The sequence below is a fragment of the Diabrotica virgifera genome, chromosome 1 (assembly GCF_917563875.1).
Source record: "Diabrotica virgifera virgifera chromosome 1, PGI_DIABVI_V3a".
NCBI classification, from domain to species: Eukaryota; Metazoa; Arthropoda; class Insecta; order Coleoptera; family Chrysomelidae; genus Diabrotica; species Diabrotica virgifera.
Genome location: NC_065443.1, coordinates 77,665,556 through 77,687,408, shown reverse-complemented (window position 1 = coordinate 77,687,408; position 21,853 = coordinate 77,665,556). Strand labels below are relative to the sequence as shown.

At 32.4% G+C, this 21,853-nt stretch overlaps 1 protein-coding gene across 1 annotated transcript in view; it reads left to right on the top strand.

Moving 5' to 3' along the window:
• Nucleotides 1-21,853, top strand: part of LOC114349406 (uncharacterized) — a 257,935-nt gene that overhangs the window by 25,728 nt on the left and 210,354 nt on the right. Inside the window, exon 2 of the mRNA XM_050657047.1 lies at nt 16,006-16,167. Within this exon, the coding sequence (XP_050513004.1) occupies nt 16,006-16,167 (162 nt within the window). The remainder of the gene's footprint in view (nt 1-16,005; nt 16,168-21,853) is intronic.

Below are 21,853 nucleotides of genomic sequence, written 5' to 3'. Positions count from 1 at the left end.
GCTCCCAATGGAGCAATTTCCTTCTATTTCTTTAATTCGATAGTTACTTGTTAGTTCATTTTTACTATTTTTTTTTATTATAGGTTATTCACTACATGCAATCAACAAACAAAAAATTATAAGCATGTTAGTTGTTTGTTCAAAGGGGTGTAAGTATAAATTTGGATTTGTTATCCAATGATAACAAAGACTCCACTAGCCTCTTAAATTATTGAACTGTGCCCTGAAAGGGTAAGTAGTTCACTTCACTGCACTGCACGACACTTCACTTCACTGCTGCTTAGAACCTATCTGGTAGCTCCAGTGGTTTGTGCCTCCTCAGTCTCCGAGTCTGCTCACTATTATCCAGCAGGTTTAGTGCAAGATTATTAGGGTGGTTTTCTAATTTTATCAAATAGCGGCTGCTGTATTCACTCACTGTCTCCTTTACTGTGGCTACTTGAAGATCGTCTCTGATTTCTCTGTTAGGTATAAACCAAGGTGTATTTGTTATCGTCCGTAGTACCTTCGACTGAAAGCGTTCCAATATCTCTATGTTTGAGTTTGCAGCCGTACCCCATAGTTGTACACCATATGTCCATATTGGTTTTAAGGCTACTTTATACACCAATAATTTGTTTTTTAAACTAAGCTTTGACTGTCTTCCCAATAGCCAGTAGTATTTGCTGAGTTTTAAGCCAAGTTGTTTTCGTTTGTTAAAAATGTGCTTTCTCCAGGTCAGTCCTTTATCCAAGTGCATCCCTAAATACTTAACGCTGTCAGATTGAGACAGATCTTGTCCATTTAGTGTAACAGGTGGCACTGTACCTCTGCATTTGGTAAATGTAACCTGCACTGATTTTACTTCATTGACTTTGATTCTCCAGTTTCTTTTCCAGTCCTGTATTTTCACTAGATGTTGTTGGAGAATTCTTGCGGCTATGACTGGGTCTTTGTGTTTGACCATTATCGCTTTATCATCTGCAAAGGAAGCTGTGATTGTTTGGTTGCTTACTGGAAGATCAGCTGTGTACATAAGATAGAGAAGTGGACCAAGAACACTGCCCTGTGGTACCCCTGCCTTTATCAATGTGATTTCTGATGTTGTCTGTCCATACCTTACAGTAAAATATCTTTCTTTTAGGTCGGATTCCATAATAATGTACAGTGTGTGGAGGAGTGATTTTTTAAATTTAAATAGTAGTCCATTATGCCAAACCTTATCAAAAGCTTGACTCACATCTAAGAAAGCAGTCGTGCAGTAACTTTTTTGCTCAAATGCTTCATTTATTTCGTCCACTACTCTGTGGATCTGTTCAATTGTGCTATGATCCTTTCTGAATCCGAATTGGTGTTCAGGAATCAGGTTTTTAATTTTTACTAATTGTATCATAAAAAAATAATAAGTAAAATTAAACAAAATTTTTTTAAACAAAGATTGTTTAAATAATCATATAGCTCATCCAATTAGAATATTTGCGTTTAAAGCGTTAAAAGGTACACGTTTGGTAAGTTTTTCTAAAAAATATATCCAAAGATGATGAAAAAATGTGTAGTATTCTTTTTTATAAATAAATAATTTTTTTTGTAACGAGACTAAAACATCTTTGGGATTTGGTACTGCGTTATTTAGGTGTCTCTATTCGAGTTACATCGAATAAAAAAAAAGAAAATTGCACAATTGGAAGTAGTGAAAATTCATTGTTTTACATAAGCCGATTTTGAACTTTGAAATTCAATTTTCTTCAACTTATTTTTTATGATATTTTTTTTAATATTTTTTTGAAATTTTTTATGATAATTTTAATTAAAATGAAATTAGATTGCAAAATTATGCGAAATCTATTAAATTGTTTCTAATAAAATTTGGTGAACTGTTTTATTATATTACCATAAAGATTTTCTACGCGAATTATGAAAGTTCCAAGTGTAATCTAAGTACATAGTTGAAAAACATTGGATATATTGGGCTCTTTTTCCATAATTACTGCAATTTTACAGCAAGGGTATCTAATAAATTAAAACATTTTTAACCAGTCTTATTTTATATAAAATTCAACTACCTATTGCTATTTTATCTCATTACGACTTTGCTCCAAAATGATTTTTGTATGTTATAAGCAAGGAAAGTTGAAAAAAAAAACGATATTTTTGGTAATTGTTATATATCATATATTATATATTATATATTATATATTATATATTATATATTATATATTATATATTATATATTATATATTATATATTATATATTATATATTATATATTATATATTATATATTATATATTATATATTATATATTATATATTATATTATATTATATTATATTATAGTAGTTTAAGTAAATATATCTACCTATTACTCTCTGGCCCGGTACTTTATGTCTCCGTTAACAGCCGGTTAGTTAACCGGGGTTTAATCGGGACAGATATATATGCATAACATAGACATAAACGCAATTATACTTATTATTATATTCATAAATAATTATAATAATAATTATAATTGCTTTTATTACAACGCAAGAGGCCCTATGAGGTACTTTTCTGTCCCGATTAAACCCCGGTGTCCCGATTAAACCCCGGTTAGCTAACCGAGGTTTAACCGGGACATAAAGTACCGGCCCTCTTATTATAAAACTCCGATTAGATAGAAATCTTTCAAATATTGCAAAACAAGTTACTTTTAAATTCAAAAATGCTACTAGGTAATACGTTTAAAAATCTCTGGGCTCTTTTCGCTAATGTCATGTCGAAAATGTTGCTGTCCCTGAATATTGAATGAGGGTAAAAGGCTCTTTCTGTGAGAATGAAATTTTTCCTGAAACGCTCTGATGAAGTTAAGATACTTAAATATTCATAACATGTAGGTTCCAACACTTTTTGGACATTTTAATATAAACACAAGGAATTGCGTACACGTGGATTACGAGTATGGGAATCAGTTCCTGTGTTATAGGACCATTGTAGTGCAGACCTTTAAAGTGCTTGCGCAATAGCTATTTGTATAACAAGGGAGGAAAGTGTAACTTTTCCTCCCGAGAATGAAGTTTACTGCCCGACGCGTAGCGGAGGGCAGTAATCATTCAAGGGAGGAAAAGGCACTTTACTCCCATGTTATACATATGGTTTTTCCACCTTCCTCAAATAACAAGTAATTTTGTCATTTTTACTTAATTTATTTATGTAACTAACCAACAAAATTTATTAGAACTAAAACAACAAGTAGGTACAATATAACTGTCAGCTGTCAAATATAAGTCAAATTATTAATGTAAACATTGTTAAATCAAAATAACAATTTACTGTTTTTTACCATTCTGCAAAATATAGGATGTTTTATAAATAAACGTTAAAATGTATAGATACTCCGTAATAGAAAATAGATATTATACAGGGCGTCAGTAAGTTATATTTCATGAATGAAATATTATGACGTCACTTTTACTTTTCCTCCCTAGGGAGGAAAAATATTTTCCTCCCTAGGGAGGAAAAGTACAACTTTGCTCCCTACAATCAGGTCCGGAAAAGTATACTTTCGGTAGAGGTAGGTGGAAAAATATATTTAATGACTGTTTTGTTATATATAAATAAACATAATATGTTACCGGCCAAACCCGATTTCAGTACAAACTAGTGTGGCCTAGGCCAAACTAGTTTGTCTTGAACGCCTTAGCATGAACTAGTTTGGCCTAGGCCTGAGATTAATACGGACACTGCAGGATAAACTAGTAAGCCCTTTATAATATACCTACAATATCAAAATAAATAGAAAAACTAAATAAAATATTCTGTAATTGGAACATAATCATTTTTAGTAAAAGATAATGACTCGTAGTTAAAATTAATGGACAATTATTGGTAATACAAACAATCATATAAAAATAATCGGTGTTTTTTTATAAAGGCAATAATAATTACACCTCAATTATAAACGTTATTTATTTTTCCATGAAGTGTTTTGGTGACATTTAGAATTGCGGATTATCATTGCCCTCTTGCTCTTGCATCTGTTTGTGGAGCAGTTTTTGTTGCAGCTACATCTGACAAAACCTTGCCCTAATACAACTGAACCTCTCGTAGCTCCAATTATTAACGATATTTCAGTGCCTTAGTTTATATCTACTACCTCTAAAACAATTTGATACCAAATGTCTAATTCTGATTAAAAACCTTTTAGAGGCATTAATAGCCCAAAAAGTTAGATAAATTATCACTAGTAATTGCACAAGAGCTCTAAAATTCGATAATAATTTTAGAGATCGAGTGCAATTTGCTGCGATTATTTCATGAATAAAACTGCTCAAAACCAAAATTTTATTGTTGTTCTGAAGCTATTTCCTTGTGGCATTTTTATAATTACGTATTTTTTATGGGAAATAAGCCACAATTTTACTAAAAAAATGAATTTATTAACGTTTCGAAGCCCAAATCGGGTTTCGTTGTCAAAATACAAAATACTATTAAAATAAAACAAACATGTTGTTGCTAAGTAAAAAAATTCTTCTAATAATTTATTTAATCTGACTCATTTATATTGGCAATTCAGACGTATATTATATATTTTAAAGTAGAAGACTTTAAAATGATATCGCCAATATTTATGAGTTGCGTTCCTGGGACGACTTTACTAAAAGATAGTTCATTCGATTACATGAAATCAATCCCAACTCAAGAATATCCGTCGCAAAAAAAATCATAGCATGTGATCTGTCTTTAAAAAGACAACCAAATGCAACGATGACAGTAAAATTCTCGCGTTAGAGATTCCATAGTAAATCACGAGGGAAAACCAGGAAAAAACCTCGTGATACTATCCCGACATCGTAAGTATTTGGTCTTACATTTAATCTACCTTCAAAAAACTAATACCAAATTCTGACTTTAATATGTTTAAATTATAAATAATATTAATATTACATAGATATACAATAAGTAATACTAAAATATAAAATTTGTACTATCTCGATATGTTATTGACTTACTAATCGTGGTATTTCCTTTCTACTGACTTCCTCTTTCAGTATGGGTAACCACATCCTACTGCATTCTACCGAGGAATTTGCGACACAATTGGTTTCATTTAGCATAATTAGAGCAGCTTCTTTGATTTTTCTCTTTTTACTATCTGATTCTTTCAGGACTATACTTGAATCTCTCCACTGAACTCTATGTTCATTATCCCATGTGTGTTGACATATCTGAGATCTATCAAATTCTCTGTTTTTAATATAAGACTGATGTTCACTTATTCTAACGTTTAATGGTCTTGATGTTTCACCTAAATAAAATTGTTCGCATTCACAAGGTATTCTATAAATGCAATTCTTTGTTCTTTCTTGTTCATTGTTAGGTTTAGTTTTAGATAGAATAGATCTCAATGTGTTTGTTGTTTTGAATGTTGTTGAAATGTTGAATTTATTTCCTATCGTTTTAAGTTTCTCGGATAGTCCTTTTATATATGGTATTGTTATTTTCCTCGTATTATTTCTTGTGAATGTTGTAGGATCCCGTTCTAAGTTGTTCTGTTCCATTCGATCTAATCTTGTCAATTCCTTATTTATAAACGATAAAGGATAATCATTTTTTAATAAAACAGATGTTAACAATTGTTTTTCTTCTAAAAATGAATTTTCGTTAGAACAAGTAATTTTGGCTCTATCATATAAGGATTTAATGATTCCCTTTTTAACGTTGATGTTGTGATTTGATTTGTAATTGAGATATCTGTTGGTGTGTGTTGGTTTTCTATACACTTGAGTTTCATATCCAGTATCCTTCTTTGAGACTAAAACATCGAGGAAAGGCAAAGTGTTATTGTATTCCTTTTCCATTGTAAATTTTATTGTCTCTTCTTGATCGTTTATAATATTCAGGAATGTATCCAACAATTCTGATCTATGAGGCCATATTGAAAACACATCATCTACATATCTGCACCATACTGTGGGTTTTAAATTTTGTTTAGAAATGATATTAGTTTCGAAATCCTCCATAAATATATTAGCCAATAATGGAGATAAAGGAGAGCCCATTGCTAGACCAAAATTTTGTTTATAGAATTAGACAAGGCGGAAACGGCGGGTTCGTTGGGAAAAATATTTACATGAGATATTTTTGCATAATCACATTCGTGAGACATCCCAGAATAACGTTCAAGAAGTCGCCCACGAGAAAAGTGGGCCAATTTTTTTTAACAATTTTTTTTTAATCAAATTGCAAAAATCAATATTTTTGGCCCGGACTAATTTTTTTAGGTTTTTTGGACGATTCTGGACAAAAAAGGTCTCTTATAATTTTTCTCTTAAGTTGATCTTTTTCGAGTTATAAGCAAGTTAAAATTTGAAAAACGCGAAAATGGCCATTTTTAAGACTTAATAACTCGGTCAAAAATTATTATTTTGAAAGTCAGAAAGTGACTAAATCAAAGTTTAAAGTCGCCGCTACATGACCCTGAAGAAATCTGTGTCATTAATTTACTACTAAGCTGTTATTTTTAATTAATAACAATGAGTGGTTAGATCGTATTGACGCTGCTGTAAATGTGAGTGCGAGTAAGATGCACAATTGGACTGCTGGAATGGCTTCTCTCTCGCACTCAGCATTTACAGCCCCGCACACGTGCATAGCGCTTATTATTATTACTTAAAAATAACAGCTTAGTAATAAAATAATGACAAAAATTTCTTCAGGATCTTGTAGGGGGGGCTTTAAACTTTGATTTAGTCATATATTTACTTTCATATTAATAACTTTTAACCGAGTTATTAAGCCTTGAAAATCGCCATTTTTCGTTTTTTTCAATTTTAAATTGCTTATAAGTCGAAAACGATCAACTTTAGAGAAAAATTATAAGAGACCTTTTTTGTCCAGAATGGTCCAAAAAATTAAAGAAAAAATTGTTCAGGCCAAAAATATTGATTCTTGCAATTTGATTTAAAAAAAATTGTTAAAAAAAAATTGGCCCACTTTTCACATGGGCGACTTCTTGAACCTTATTCTGGGATGTCTCACGAATGTGATTATGCAAAAAAATCTCATGGGAATATTTTTCCCTTCGAACCCGCCGTTTTCGCCTTGTCTAAATTCATTATTTAGTTGAAAATAGGTATTATTAGTACATAATGTCAATAACTCCATTATACGCTCTGAGCTTCGCTGGTGTCGCTCCTGGCGGATTACTAATTCAACTTTCACCGGTAATTTTTAAATTTATTATTTAATTGTTATCGCTTAATATTTACAACGCAAAAAAGTAATTAAATTGTAATCGATTTTTTTAAGATTTTGCTAATAATTTTGACGTTCTATTGATAAAATATGAATATCTTACTTCGGATACTTTCACAATTATCGTGTAGATGGCGCAGATTAATTTATAATTACATATTACGGAACATTAAAAAAACTTAAATTCAGAATTTAAAACGTAAGTATATTTAAGGTAAAAATATATACCACAGCTTTGACCAACTAATATTTTTTATAATTAATGTTTTTACTTTTAATTTTAAATTAATCACTTTGACATTTATGTCAAATTTCCGGTAAACGTTTACAGACTTGCCACTACTAGCGCTTGCAAATTTGTAAATATCCCCTCTACGTACGAGCTCACAGCGTATACGCTGTGAGCTTCGCTGGTGTCGCTCCTGGCGGATTACTAATCAACTTTCACTGGTAATTCTTAAATTTATTATTTAATTGTTATCGCTTAATATTTACAACGCAAAAAAGTAATTAAATTATAATTATTTTTTTTAAGATTTTGCTAATCATTTTGACGTTCTATTGATAAAATATGAATTTCGTACTTCGGATACTTTCACAATTATCGTGTAGATGGCGGTAAGATTAATATATTAATTTATAATTAGATATTACGGAACATTAAAAAAACTTAAATTCAGTACTTAAAACGTATTGTATATTTAAGGTAAAAATATATAACACAGCTTTCACAAACTAAGACTTTTTATAATTAATGTTTTTAATTTTAATTTTAAATTAATCACTTTGACATTTACGTCAAATTTCCAGTAATCGTTTACAGACTTGTCACTATTGACGCTCGCGAATTTGTAAATATCCCTTCTACGTACGAGCTCACAGCGTATTACTCCTGTCGCCAGGGAGGGTACAACGGCCTCCTGTATTCAGATGGACTTACCCAAGTTTTTTTTATGTATTTTAACCCGTAGAACACGAATTTTTTGGGTAACAGTTGATCCGGATGTCGATAAGATTGTTATAAACAAAGAAGTTGAGGAATTACATAACAGCGATTTCTCGCAAAACAAAACATGTTTTTGTATTTTTTGGGCCATTCTAACCAAAAAGTGTTCCTACAAATTTTTTCGTAGGATGCATCGTTTTCGAGATAAACGCGGTGGAACTTTCAAAAAATCGAAAAATTGCAATTTTTGTACCCGAATAACTTTTGATTAAAAAATAAAATAGCAATTCTGCTTACCGCATTTGAAAGTTCAAGTCAAAGTATATCGGTTTTAGTTATTTGCATTGCTAAAAAGTTATTATTTTATTGTTAAACAAAAGTATAAACACCTAGTGCTGGAGTGATGTTTTCAATGATTTCTCATTTAAAATCGAACGAGTAGGTAGAGTAGGTACAAGTGCAAGCGAGGCTATCTCTACGTAGCATGCATGTAAACGCATGTATTAGGCACGGGAAACACTATGTGTTTATAGCTTTTTTTAGCAATAAACACATAAATTTTTAGCAATGTATATATTCGAAACCGATAGAATTTGACTTGAACTTTCAAATGCGGTAAGCAGAATTGTTATTTTATTTTTTAATAAAAAGTTATTCGGGTTCAAAAATTGCAATTTTTCGATTTTTTGAAAGTTCAACCGCGTTTATCTCGAAAACTATGCATCCTACGAAAAAACTTGTAGGAAGATTTTTTGGTTAGAATGGCCCAAAAAATACAAAAACATGTTTTGTTTTGCGAGAAATCGCTGTTATGTAATTCCTCAACTTCTTTGTTTATAACAATCTTATCGACATCCGGATCAACTGTTACCCAAAAAATTCGTGTTCTACGGGCCAAAATACATAATAAAAACTTGGGTAAGTCCATCTGAATACAGGAGGCCGTTGTACCCCCCCTGGCGACAGGACTATATAGCACTGTGGTATAGCTGATACATTTAGTTTTGTCCTAGTTGTCAATGTATTATCATTTTCTAACTTCGTTTTAATTATGTTTAAAGTTTTATCTAATGGCACATTTGTAAATAAACTGTTTATGTCAAAACTTACTAAAATATTATTTGGATTAAATTCAATATTTGTTAATTTATTTAAAAAATGTTGTGTATTTTTTATAAATGTGTCATTATTATTTGCAAATGGTTTTATAATATTTAATAAAAATTTTGAGAGCTCACTACAAGGAGAATTGATGGTACTACAAATGGGTCTAAGTGGAATATTCGCTTTATGAATTTTCGGTACTCCATAAAAATGTGGTGTCTTACTGTAATGAGGTGTCATTAATTTTCTTTGATAGTACGTTAGATCATTTTTAAATTTGAATGAAGTTTTATAAATTTTGTTTTCCAGTGTCTTCGTTGGATCCTTCGTTAATTTGGTATAAGGTCCATTTGTAATAAGATCTGTAATTTTGTCCTCATATTGTATTTTATCCATTATTACAGTTGCATTTCCTTTATCTGCTGGTAGGATTGTTATGGAGTCATCATTTTTTAAAGTTTTTAAAGCTTTCATTTCCTCTTTGCTGATGTTCTGTTCAATTTTATTAGATTTTTCCAATTCAAGTTTACATAGTACCCTATATTGTTCTTTTTCATGATTTGGTAAACACTGGGATATTTTTTCCACTGAGCTAATTATGTCTAATTTTGGAATAGATGGATGAGTAACAGCATAGTTTAAACCTTTTGACAATACTAAATTTTCAGTTGCATTTAAATTTCTATTTGATAGATTGACAACTGTCGCTAATATGTCATTATTTCTATTTAGGTTATCAAAAGCATGTAAACTATTTTGTTCTAAAAGAATATTAAATTTATTTAAATGTATATTTCTTTGTTTTTGGTATGAATTTTGATAAATTATTTATGTAAGTACAAAAAATTTTATTGTAATTTATTTATGTAAGTACAAGTTAGTACAATTAAACACACAGTTGTTATAAATATTTGACGGTTGAAAGTCATCACTTTTATAATTTTTAAAACATTAATTGTAATTAATGTCACTGAATGTATTTTTTCGTAGCAACGAAGGGCATCTGACGTAATATACTTGACGATGAGATATTATCAAAAATTATCAGTTTAATTTTAATTTCTGTAGCTTTCTATTGGTCAGAATCTCCTATGAATGAAATAATCTCTAAAATATCGCTAAGGGTTGCAGCTACGAGAGATTCAGTCAAAGGCAGCTGGAACAAAAACTGTTGCACAAACAGATGCAAGTGCAAGAAGGCAATTCTGGACATCGGAGGTAAACTACACTATGTTGACATGGTGTTGTTTTGAATCAGTTTTTTAATCCACTTATTTTATTAGTGAACATATAGTGAACATATGGAATAATAAACAACTGCCACAAGACTGGAATATCGGAGTAATCATTCCACTACATAAAAAGGGAGATCAGCTTCAATGTAACAACTACCGGGCAATAACGCTACTGACTGTGGCATACAAAATACTGTCAAATATTTTGTCTGAGCGATTGAGACCATATGCGGAACAAATAGTTGGGAGATATCAATGTGGTTTCTGCAGGCAGAAGTCCACAATAGATCAGATTTTCGTTTTGAGACAAATCTTGGAAAATACTAGTGAATTTAATATAGAAACACATCATCTCTTCATTGACTTTGAGAGTGCCTATGATAGTATCCATCGAGAATTTCTGATCAACGCCCTGAAAGAGTTTAATATTCCAACTCATCTCATTGAAATAGTAAAAGAAACACTTAAAGTACAAAGCCGGGTTCGAATTAAAAACGCACTAACAGATACAATCCATGTTAGAACGGGCCTACGACAGGGAGATGCCCTATCCTGTATTCTATTCAACATCACATTAGAGAAAATAATTAGAGAGTCAAAAGTCAACACCAGAGGAACAATAATAACAAAAAGTGTACAAATATTGGCATTTGCAGATGATGTTGATATCATACCTCGACGCAAAAGAGAAATGATAGAAGCATTTAATGCTATAGAAAGAGCGGCACAAAACAGTGGCCTAAATATTAATGAAATAAAAACCAAATACATGAAGGCCAGCAAATCGACAGGCCAAAGAAACCTACAGAATCTGACAATAGGAGACTATAACATCGAAAGCGTAAACAATTTTACATATCTAGGTTCTCTAGTTACCGCAGATAACAATGTCAGGAAGAAGTTAAGAGAAGAATACATATTGCTAATAAAACATATAATGGACTCATTAAACATCTAAGATCTAACATCACGAGAAAAACCAAATGCGAAATATACAAAACCCTGATAAAACCGGTCCTTATATATGGATCAGAGACATGGACACTGACGAAAAGCGATGAGAACTTATTAGGTACGTTTGAACGAAAAATCCTTAGACACATATATAAGGGGGTAAAAGAAAATGACGTATGGCGTAGAAGATATAATTTTGAACTATACGCAGCATACAACGAACCCGACGTCATAACATCCATAAAGATCGGACGTCTGCGCTGGATGGGCCATGTTGAACGAATGTTGGAGACCGAAACACCAAAACACATAATGAAGCAAACACCAGTAGGGAGAAGGTCAAAGGGAAGACCCAAACTTAGATACATGGAACAAGTGGAACAAGATCTGAAAACGCTTGAGATTACCCACTGGAAGAACAAAGCAAGGAACAGAACAGAATGGAGGAAAATCCTAGAACAAGCCAGAACCCAAATAGGGTTGTCGAGCTACTGATGATGATGATTTTATTAGTTGGATTATACAAATTGATTATTTATATATTATCATTAAAATATGGTCACATTGTCTTTCGAACAATTATGGGATATATCAGATTTTTTTATGGGATATATAAAATTTTTATGACATTCAAAGTGTTCTACTTCACAGTTGCTTGAAATGACATAGTGTAGTTTACCTACAGAGTGGGCCAAAGAAACAGTCCACCTCGATATTTGGCAGTAGTTATTAGATTTTAAGGAAATGCCGAAACAGGTCGATTTTTGATCTAAGGGAGACACATTTTTACGTTACATACGTATTTATGTAAGTGACCATACGTATAAAAGTCATAATTGATAAAAAATCTACTTACGAGGTTTTGCAGTTTAACGCCGATCTGTCGTTTTTCAACCCCCTCCCTTCCATTTTCCCCACCCCTTATTTTTAATAGGGAATAGGGGTCGTGTGCTACCTGATTTGAAAGGTTATTCAATTCTTTATTCAGTAAATTATAACATTCACATAATTATTTATACAGGGTGTCCAAGAAAATTATTTTGAATTAAATTAATTGACACAAAAACTAGAATGTATGCAATTTATTTAACTCAAAATACATTCTACTACTGACAGAAAACAGAGAAAATGTTTATTTGACAAATAAATATTGTTTTTTGCTTAAATTCAATATTCAACCTACCAAGAGGCCAATGGGTGGCAGCTTGAACATTGAAATTAAGCGAAAAGCAATGTTTATTTATCAAAAAACATTTTTTTGTTTTGTGACAGGAGTAAAATGTATTTTGAATTAAATAAATTACATATATTCTTCTTTTTGTGTTAATTAATTTAATTAAAATATGTTTTCCTTGGACACCCTGCATAAATGATTGTGTTAATGTTTACATTACTGAATCGAGAATTGAATAACCTTTTAAATGATCTAGCACACGACCCCTATTCCCAATTTAAAAATAACGGGTGGGGGAAGTGGAAGGGAGGGGGTTGACAAATGACAAATGTGTGTACCGTAAAAATGTCCCCCTTAGATCAAAAGTCGACCAGTTTCGTGATTTCCTTAAAATCTAATAAATACTGCCAAATATCGAGGTCGTCTAACATGCCCCAGTACCTGGGGCATGTTATGCGTAATGAGAGATACAACATACTTCAGTTGATTATACAGGGGAAAATCCAAGACAAGAGAAGTATAGGAAGGAGACGAATCTCGTGGTTGCGTAACTTGAGGGAATGGTACGGATGCACATCAACCGAACTATTCAGAGCAGCATCATCTAAGATCAGAATAGCCATGATGATTGCCAACCTCCGTCGCGGAGATGGCACATGAAGAAGAAGCAGATCGAGGTGGACTGTTTTCTTTGGCCTACTCTGTATTTATTTTGATATTGTAGATATATTATAAAGGGCTTGCTACTTTATCTTGCAGTGTCCGTATTAAAAAGGATAAAGGATCAGGATAAACTAGTTTGGCCAAACTAGGCCAAACTAGTTTGTCCTGAAATCGGGTTTGGCCGGTAAGCATATTTACAGATGCTACCGTGTGTAGACACCAGGGTGTTGAAATCAGTTAGGGTTTGATAAAAAAACAGTAAATTTACAGATGCTAGAGTGTGTAGACACCACAGTATTGAAATCAGTTAGGGTTTGGAAATACAGTACACATACAGATACTGGCGTGTGTAGACACCATGGTGTTGAAATCAGTAAGGGTGTGAAAAAGCAGTACATTTACAGATGCTAGCGTGTGTTGACACCAGGGTGTTGAAATCAGTTAGGGTTTGGAAAAACAGTATATTTACAAATACTAACAGATTTGGACACTAGAGTGTTGAAACCAACTAGCTTTTTTAGTGGCTATACATGCATAGATGCTAACGTCTATTGACATTGATTTTATACAGTATGGTGCAAATGTCTGGAATAAATTCATTATTTCGAAAGCCAGCGACATTAAGAAAAAATCGTGAAAGAGGTCGATTTTTAATTTTAAATTATGACCTTTTGACATATATATCAAACGAGTGACGTCATTCATCAATTATTTTCTTAGATACGAATATGGGTCGCGTGCTAGCCGATTTTAAAGGTTATGCAGTTCTCTATTCAGTAATATAAATATTAACATAATTATTTATATAAGGTGTCCAAGAAAATTTTTTTTAAATTAAATTAATTGACATAAATAGAAGAATGTATGTAATTTATTTAATTCAAAATACACTCTACTTAACTGTCAGAAAACAGAAAATTCTTTTTTGATAAATAAACATTGCTTTTCGCTTAATTTTAATGTTCAAGCTGCAACCAATATATCTATCTTGGCAGTTTGAACATTTTAATTTAAGCTAAAAGCAATGTTTATTTATGAAATAAACATTTTTTTCTCTTTTCTGACAGCAATAGAATGTATTTTGGATTAAATAAATTACATATTATATTATTCTTCTTTTTGTGTAAATTAATTTAATTCAAAATAATTTTTCTAGGACACCCTGTATAAATAATTATGTCAATGTTTATATTACTGAATAGACAATTGAATAATCTTTCAAATGAGCTAGCACACGACCCCTATTCTCATTAAAAAAAAATCATCGACTACGTCATCACTCCCAGATGGTTGACCTCACTAGTATGATATATATGTCCTAAAGTCATAAACTAAAATTAAAAATGGACCTGTTTCAGGATTTTTCCTTAAAGTCGTTGGCTTCCGAAATAATTAATTTATCCAGACATTTGCGCTGTACTGTATAAAATCAATGTCAATAGCCGTTAGAATCTATGGATGTATAACCCCTAAAAAAGCTAGCTGGTTTCAACACTCTGGTGTCCAAATCTGTCAGTATTTGTAAATGTACTGTTTTTCCAAACCCTAACTGATTTCAACACCCTGGTGTCAACACACTCTAGCATCTGTAAATGTACTGTTTTTCCAAACCCTAACCGATTTCAACACCCTGGTGTCTACACACGCTAGCATCTGTAAATATGCGGCCGGTAAAATATATATCGCCGCATTTAAATATTTACCCATGTCAATATTTAAATACGGCGATAGACCAGGTCATCATGGTCTTTTCAATTCTGATGGGCAAACTCAACGGTTTCTCGTGGAAGTTTGGCTGCTGATTACGAATTTCGAAGGTGAATTTCAATCCGAGTGGTCAAAAAATTGTTATAAACCATTGCATTGTTTATAAAGCTCCAACTCATAAACTAAAAGAGATACAAAAAAAATTTCAAATAAAATTGTTCCTTAATACAAAACACAGAAACTGGTTTTACCAAACTTAAATCTAATAATTAGAACTCAAGATATTGTAAAATTAGTGCATAATGCCAATTGCAAATTGTAAAATAAATATTTTTCAAAGCTTTTTCGATCATAACTCGGCTTTTACGGATGCAAATGAGCTTTACAAGACTCATTTTAAAGTATAATAGATAGATTTTCAAAAAAAGCTTGTTAAATTACTTCATCTTTATTTGTGTTAAAATTATACCCGCTTAAAGGTACAATTTTCTTAAAAAGTTTGTACATTAATTTGTTTAGCAAGGGTGTTAAGCAAAATTGACCAATAAATATTCATACTTTAATTAATATTAATGATAGAAGATTTGAAAAGAAACATTTTAAGCTTCGGAAAATGTTCGTAGGTTTATTTTTAGCCAAGATATCAATATCTTAACAACGCGCTCTGAGGCGCAAGATCGGCTCACAGCGAACAGGTTCGCTCGCTAACCTCTCGATACAAAATATAATTTTAATAATATGTATACGTTATCTTCAGTTTTCATTTCTGAAGATCCTAATACAATTTTATCATATTAATTCTTATAGTTAAATCATCATAAAGTGCCTCGTATCACCTTTCATTCTATTTACTTTTTCTTCGATTTTTTGTGCTAAATGAGAAAAAAACACGAAAAACTAAGATTTCAGAAATATAACTTAGAAAGGCGATTGCTCTTATTTATTAATACTATTTTGATATTATTATGGATTTGATAAATACATAATAAAGACATCGCTATTTTTTTTTTCAGAGCCAACAACGGTTCCTGGTGTTATTGGTTTTGAAGGAAATGAGACAAAGCCTCATGTAACAGTAATACCAACCTCATTACTTTACAATCGAACACACAAGTCAATTAACGATCTTTTATATAATGGTACCGGATACTATATCGACGATGAAGAGGAGTCAGGTAAATATTTATGCAAAGTTTTTTTATTTTATTTTTATTTCAGGCAAGAATTAAATTTTCCTCGATAAATATTTAGTTAATTTATCACCTTATGACAAGATGGAAATAATTTACAACATTTTCCTGTCTTTTGTTACGACACAATAGAAATCGCCGTATTTTTCGAGATTTTCTGATTGTTGTTATTTTTTTGTTGTTAGGACTTCATTTATTTTATTAGAGAGGCCTTGGATGTTCCATGTTCCAAAAATCATTTGCCTTTTTTATAGCTTGGGTCGTCGTTGTTTTTTTTGTTAGATTTGAGACTTGTTGCCTGTTTTTTAAACATGTTTATTTTGAGTAACGAGGAGTTAACCCGATGCCTCATCCCCTAACTTGGAAGACCAGGTAGGTCTCTGTACAGCTCTTCGAATCTTAGTCTAAGAAACTAGTTTGGAAGCTCTGGATATTGGCTTTCACTCTATTCCATTCTAGACAATGATTTGCTGATAGAGCCGACGGGCAGACATTGGGGAGATTATTTGTAGTATTTTCTAAGAATGCATTTGTCAACTTCAATGCGCCCTTCTTCGGCCTTACTTCTCCCTCCTCTATTCTCAACCGCTCTTGGGACTCGCTAGCGCTAGGGTCGAGTTCACTGATTCAGTGATAGTTGACGTTTTTACGAAATGTCACGAAGTATTTGAAATGTCAAGTTCTAGTTTGACAATTAAAATATTAAGGAGACTCTTTTGTACCCTTGGCTTATTTATTTTGATAGTGTCGGATAACGACAGATATTTTGTATCGGACGAGTGTACATATTTCTTTTCCAAAAATAATATTAAACATATTACCAGTATCTACTTCTTACTCACCAGCTTTTAATAGTGGAGCTAAAACGCTGTTAAAGTGCATAAAATGCATCCTTCTTCTTCTTTTAGTGCCTATTCTTTCGAATATTGGCGATCATTCTGGCAATAATTATTTTATTAACTGATGCTTTAAATAGATTAGTTGTTGTTGTGAAGAACCATTTTCTCAGGTTCTTTAACCATGATATTCTTCTTCTTCCAATCTCGCTTTCCGAATACTTTACCTTGAAAGTAATTTGTATTTAGTGCCGTTTCTTATTATGTGTCCGAGATATTCTAACATTCTCCTTTTAATGGTATACATCACCTCTCTTTCTTTGCCCACTCTTCGTAATACGGTCTCGTTGGTTATCTTGTCCGTCCATGATATGCATGAAAATGCATCCAAAAGTGCATAAACATGTCAAAATAAGAATATTAACGACCATATGTTGTTGCTCTGGAGTTTTTGGGGTCGCTGAAGACGAATAGGCCATCGAAATCAACCATCGGAGCACCTGGTGCCCAGGTTCACTGCTATAGCACGTCATCTGAAGTTGGTAGGGTTTTAGGCACTACATTGATGCAAACAAATTACTCTGCGGTTTTTTGGGTGCTGAAGAAAAATACGTCATCAGATCCGGCCCCCGGTGTACCTGGTGCTCAAAAGCTCTCCAAACTCCAGAAGATAACATGCCTTAGCAGTGACCTTGGATACTACGTGGTTCGGGGGTCGATTCTGATGGCGTGTTTGTATTCAGTGGCCCCAAAAAACACCTAGTAATCTATTTGCATGCATTCAAGGCCAAAAACCTTCGAAAGTTCATAATATGACCTGTCTTAGCAGTGACTGTGGGTACCAGGTGCTCTGGGTGTCAGTTTTGATGGCGTACTCGTGTTCAGTAACCCCAAAAACCCTTCGTGTAATCTGTTTGCATTAATTTAGTGCAGAAACCCCTCGAAACTTCAGAAGATGACGTGCCTTAGCATGAAACTTGGTACCAGGTGATCCGAGAGTCGGTTCTGATGGCGTATTCGTGCTCAGCGACTCCAAAAACCGCCAAGTAATCTGTTTAGATAAATTTAGTGCCGATAATCCTCGAATCTCCAGATGACATGCCTTAGCAGTAATCCTGGTGACCAGGTGCTCCGGAGGTCCGTTCTGATGGCATAGTCATGTTCAGCAACCCCAAAAACCGGGTTACAAAATATGGCCCTTAATATGATTATTTTAACATGTTTATGCATGTTGGATGCATTTTATGGACTTTATGCATTTCCAGTCATTTATTTGTAGTAGACTTTTTCCTGACGTCATCCTGAATGCAATGCAAAAAATTGCAAGTCTCTAGGTGCTGTATTTTTTTTTTGGTCTTAAGCTAATACCCACACAGCCAGATACAAATTTTGCAAAAGAGAGTACAAGGATTTAACACAGGGATTATTCTCTTCTCGCCCAGGGGCCGATCAGGTGCTGTATTTAAAAATCGATTTATTCCGTTGTTTTAGTGCTACATGCCCTGTAGTCCAGTCGGGTTAGACGAATAACAGGCCTAACCTTGCATTAGGAGCTGCCCCACATTTTATTTTTTTAATCTTTATGGGGTCACTAGTAGTGTAAATTTAAAATCTCGACTGAATTACGCCATTGGGTTAGCCGCCATCTTGATTTTAAACGAGAACCGTTTTTGCTCAATATCTCCGCCATTTTCAACTTTTCAACAAAAAGTATAACGACCAAAATTGTTGAAAATGTAATTTTGTATCATTTGTATTTTTTACAATTTTTTCTTGCAATCGATATTTTCCGAGTTATAGCGGAAAATAGTGACAATTATTTATAAATAGAGCATAATTATTGAATTATCTCATTTATTGTTAGTTTTACGACAAAAATATTTCTATACAAAAATGGAGAGAATTAAATTCTACACAATTTTAGTTTCTTTCATTTTTTTGCTAAAGTTGATATTTAAGGTAGTATGTATGCGATAATGACGCGAGCGTAAGACCTGATTATTTTGTAGCAATTATTTTTGTTCAATATCTACGCTATTTTTCAACTTAAATTGTTCCAAATATGATTTCCTACAATCTCTTTTTAACAACTTTTTTCATGCGGTTGATATTTTGCGAGTTAAGTGGGAAAATAGTAAAAAGTGGTGGGGGGGGGGGGAGCGTAATTACTGAATTGAATCTTTTTTCCGAGCTACCCCAAATTTTATAATTCTATCCTTTAGGGGAGATCAATAATAGTAGTGTAAATTTAAAATCTCGACTGAATTCCGCAGTTGCATTAACCGCTATATTGATTTTAAAGGAGAACCGTTGTTGCTTAATATCTCCGCCATTTTTAACTTTTCGACAAAAACGGTAGGAACTAAAATTGTTGGAAACGCAATTTCCTACAATCTCTTTTCCACAATTTTTTTATGCGATCAATATTCTCCGAGTTAAGGAGGAAAATATTGGAAGCGGAGGGGAAGCATAATTATTGAATTGCCTCATTTATTGTTAACTTTACGATATAATTGTACATAAACAAAAGTAAAGGGAATTATATTTTAAACAATTTTTGAAACTTCCAATGAAACACCGACCAAACTAAGTACATAAGAGACATTAATAATAACTTATATGCATTAAGTTTAGTTAATTTTATTAAATAGCGGGTGGTTGAATTTGTCTTTCGATAATTAAGTCTTATGTCAGCTAACATATTTTAATATTTCAACAATTTTTTTTTTAATTTTGGACCCCGTTGGGGGAATTTTCCCATTCCCCCCCTCTTAGACCCGCCACTGGTTCTCTCGAAAAATTGTAGTAAATCGTAATTGCAACAATTTCAGTCCTTACACTTTTTGTCGAAAAGTTGAAAATGGGGAAGATATTGAACAAAAACAATTGCTTTAAAATCAATCGGGTCTTACGCTCACGCCTTTGCCGCATACTTACTACCTTAAATATTGATTTTATCAAAAAAGTGAAAGAGATAAAAATTGTACAAAATTTAATCCTCTTCATTTTTTGTAGGTCAAAATTTGTTGTAAAAGTAATAATAAACGAGATAATTCAATAAATCAATAATTATGCTTTAACTGTCACTGTTTTTTCCCCATAACTCGGAAAATATGGACCGCAAGAAAAAAATTATAACAAACAAAATGATAAAAAATCGCATTTTCAACAATTTCAGTTTGTATATTTTTGTCGAAAAGTTGAAAATGGCGGAGATATTGAGCAAAAACCGTGCTCGTTTAAAATCAAGATGGCGGCTAACACAACGGTCAAATTCAGTCGAGATTTTAATTTTATACTACTATTGACCCCTCCTAAAGATTAGAAAAATAAAATTTGGGGCAGCTCCTAATGCAAGGTCAAATGGTATCCCGACTGGGCTACTGGTCTATATCTGCACAAGCAATTTGTGAATATACATAATAATGTGAATATAACAATATAACGAAACTCTAAAAGAAAACAACTTTAACCAAAGCTTAAAGTGAGCCAACTAACAATGAATGCATAAGGTAAATGACACTAGATATGGAGCACGTCACTATATAGATCAAATCTAGATGGTGAAAATTGAAAAATGATGACAGAATGTGAACAGAATAGGTCTAGATAGTTAAATTTAGGATCAGATAATGGTCTTAAATGAAAAATTTAAATTATATTATATTTGTCTACTATTTGGATGGTTGATGTTTTTTTTACAAAACGTAATATCCAAAGCAATCTGTTACGATTTTTCCCACTGTTTTTCTCTATTTCAAGATTCCCTGTCTTGATCTTTTTCTGTTTAAACATTGTGACCATTGTGTTAGATTTTTGCATATAATATCTTTGCCTGTTGATTCAAAAGCAGCTTTAATAGGACATACATATAATTAGAAATCACTTATTATTCTCAAATAAAATTCTTTGTAAAAAGATATAATATCTAAATTTCTTAAACTACTTTAATACCTTAGTATATGTTTTACCTTGTGTGTTAACTGTGTTCCTGTTAAAACTCCTTTACAAAACTCTCTTTGAAGTTGAAAATGTATTGAAATGGCTTAATAAAATACAATTTAAAAGTCTTGAGAGGTAAATAAAACAAAAAGCAGCACTACAATGGCAATGAAAAGCTTTTGTTCTGGAAAATGTCCTTAAGCCTGACTTTTAGAAATCAAATTAAGCTTCTCTTTGTTGAGTCAAGGCGTGCATTTTCTACTTCTTCTTCTTTAGGCATCATAACCGTGGATGGGTCTTTGTCTGTTTGACTATTTCCTTCCATCCAGATCTTTCTCGTGCTCTTCTTCCCCATTGTTTTATATTTATGGTTTTCAGGTCGTCTTCTACATCATCCAACAATCTCGTTCTGGGCTTTTATTTGTTTCACCTTCCTATTGGCTTCCATTGGAATATTTTCTTTGTTGTTTTTGCTCTTGTCTCTGGAAATGTACGAATTATGACAGTCTTTGACTTTTCACAAATCTTACAATATCATAACATAATAAAATTTACTGGCAGATGCACAAGTATGCAAGCCAAGAAAGAGAGTAAGAAGAAGAAGAACAATATCATAACCTTCATTCACATTCAATTCATTAACCTCGTCGTTTCTCCTGATTCTTCATTTGCCGTCTTCCTCTTCTTGTATCGGGCCATATACTTTCCTCAGTATTTTTCTCTCGAATGTCCTGAGTTGGCCTTTGTTTTCGTCATTACCCAGGTTTCCAAACTATAGGTTACTACGGGCCTAATCAATGTTCTGTAGATAGTAATTTTGGTTCTTTTGTCTAATAATTTCGATGTCATCAATCTTTTATTAGCATAGTATGTACGATTGCCGATGGAAATAC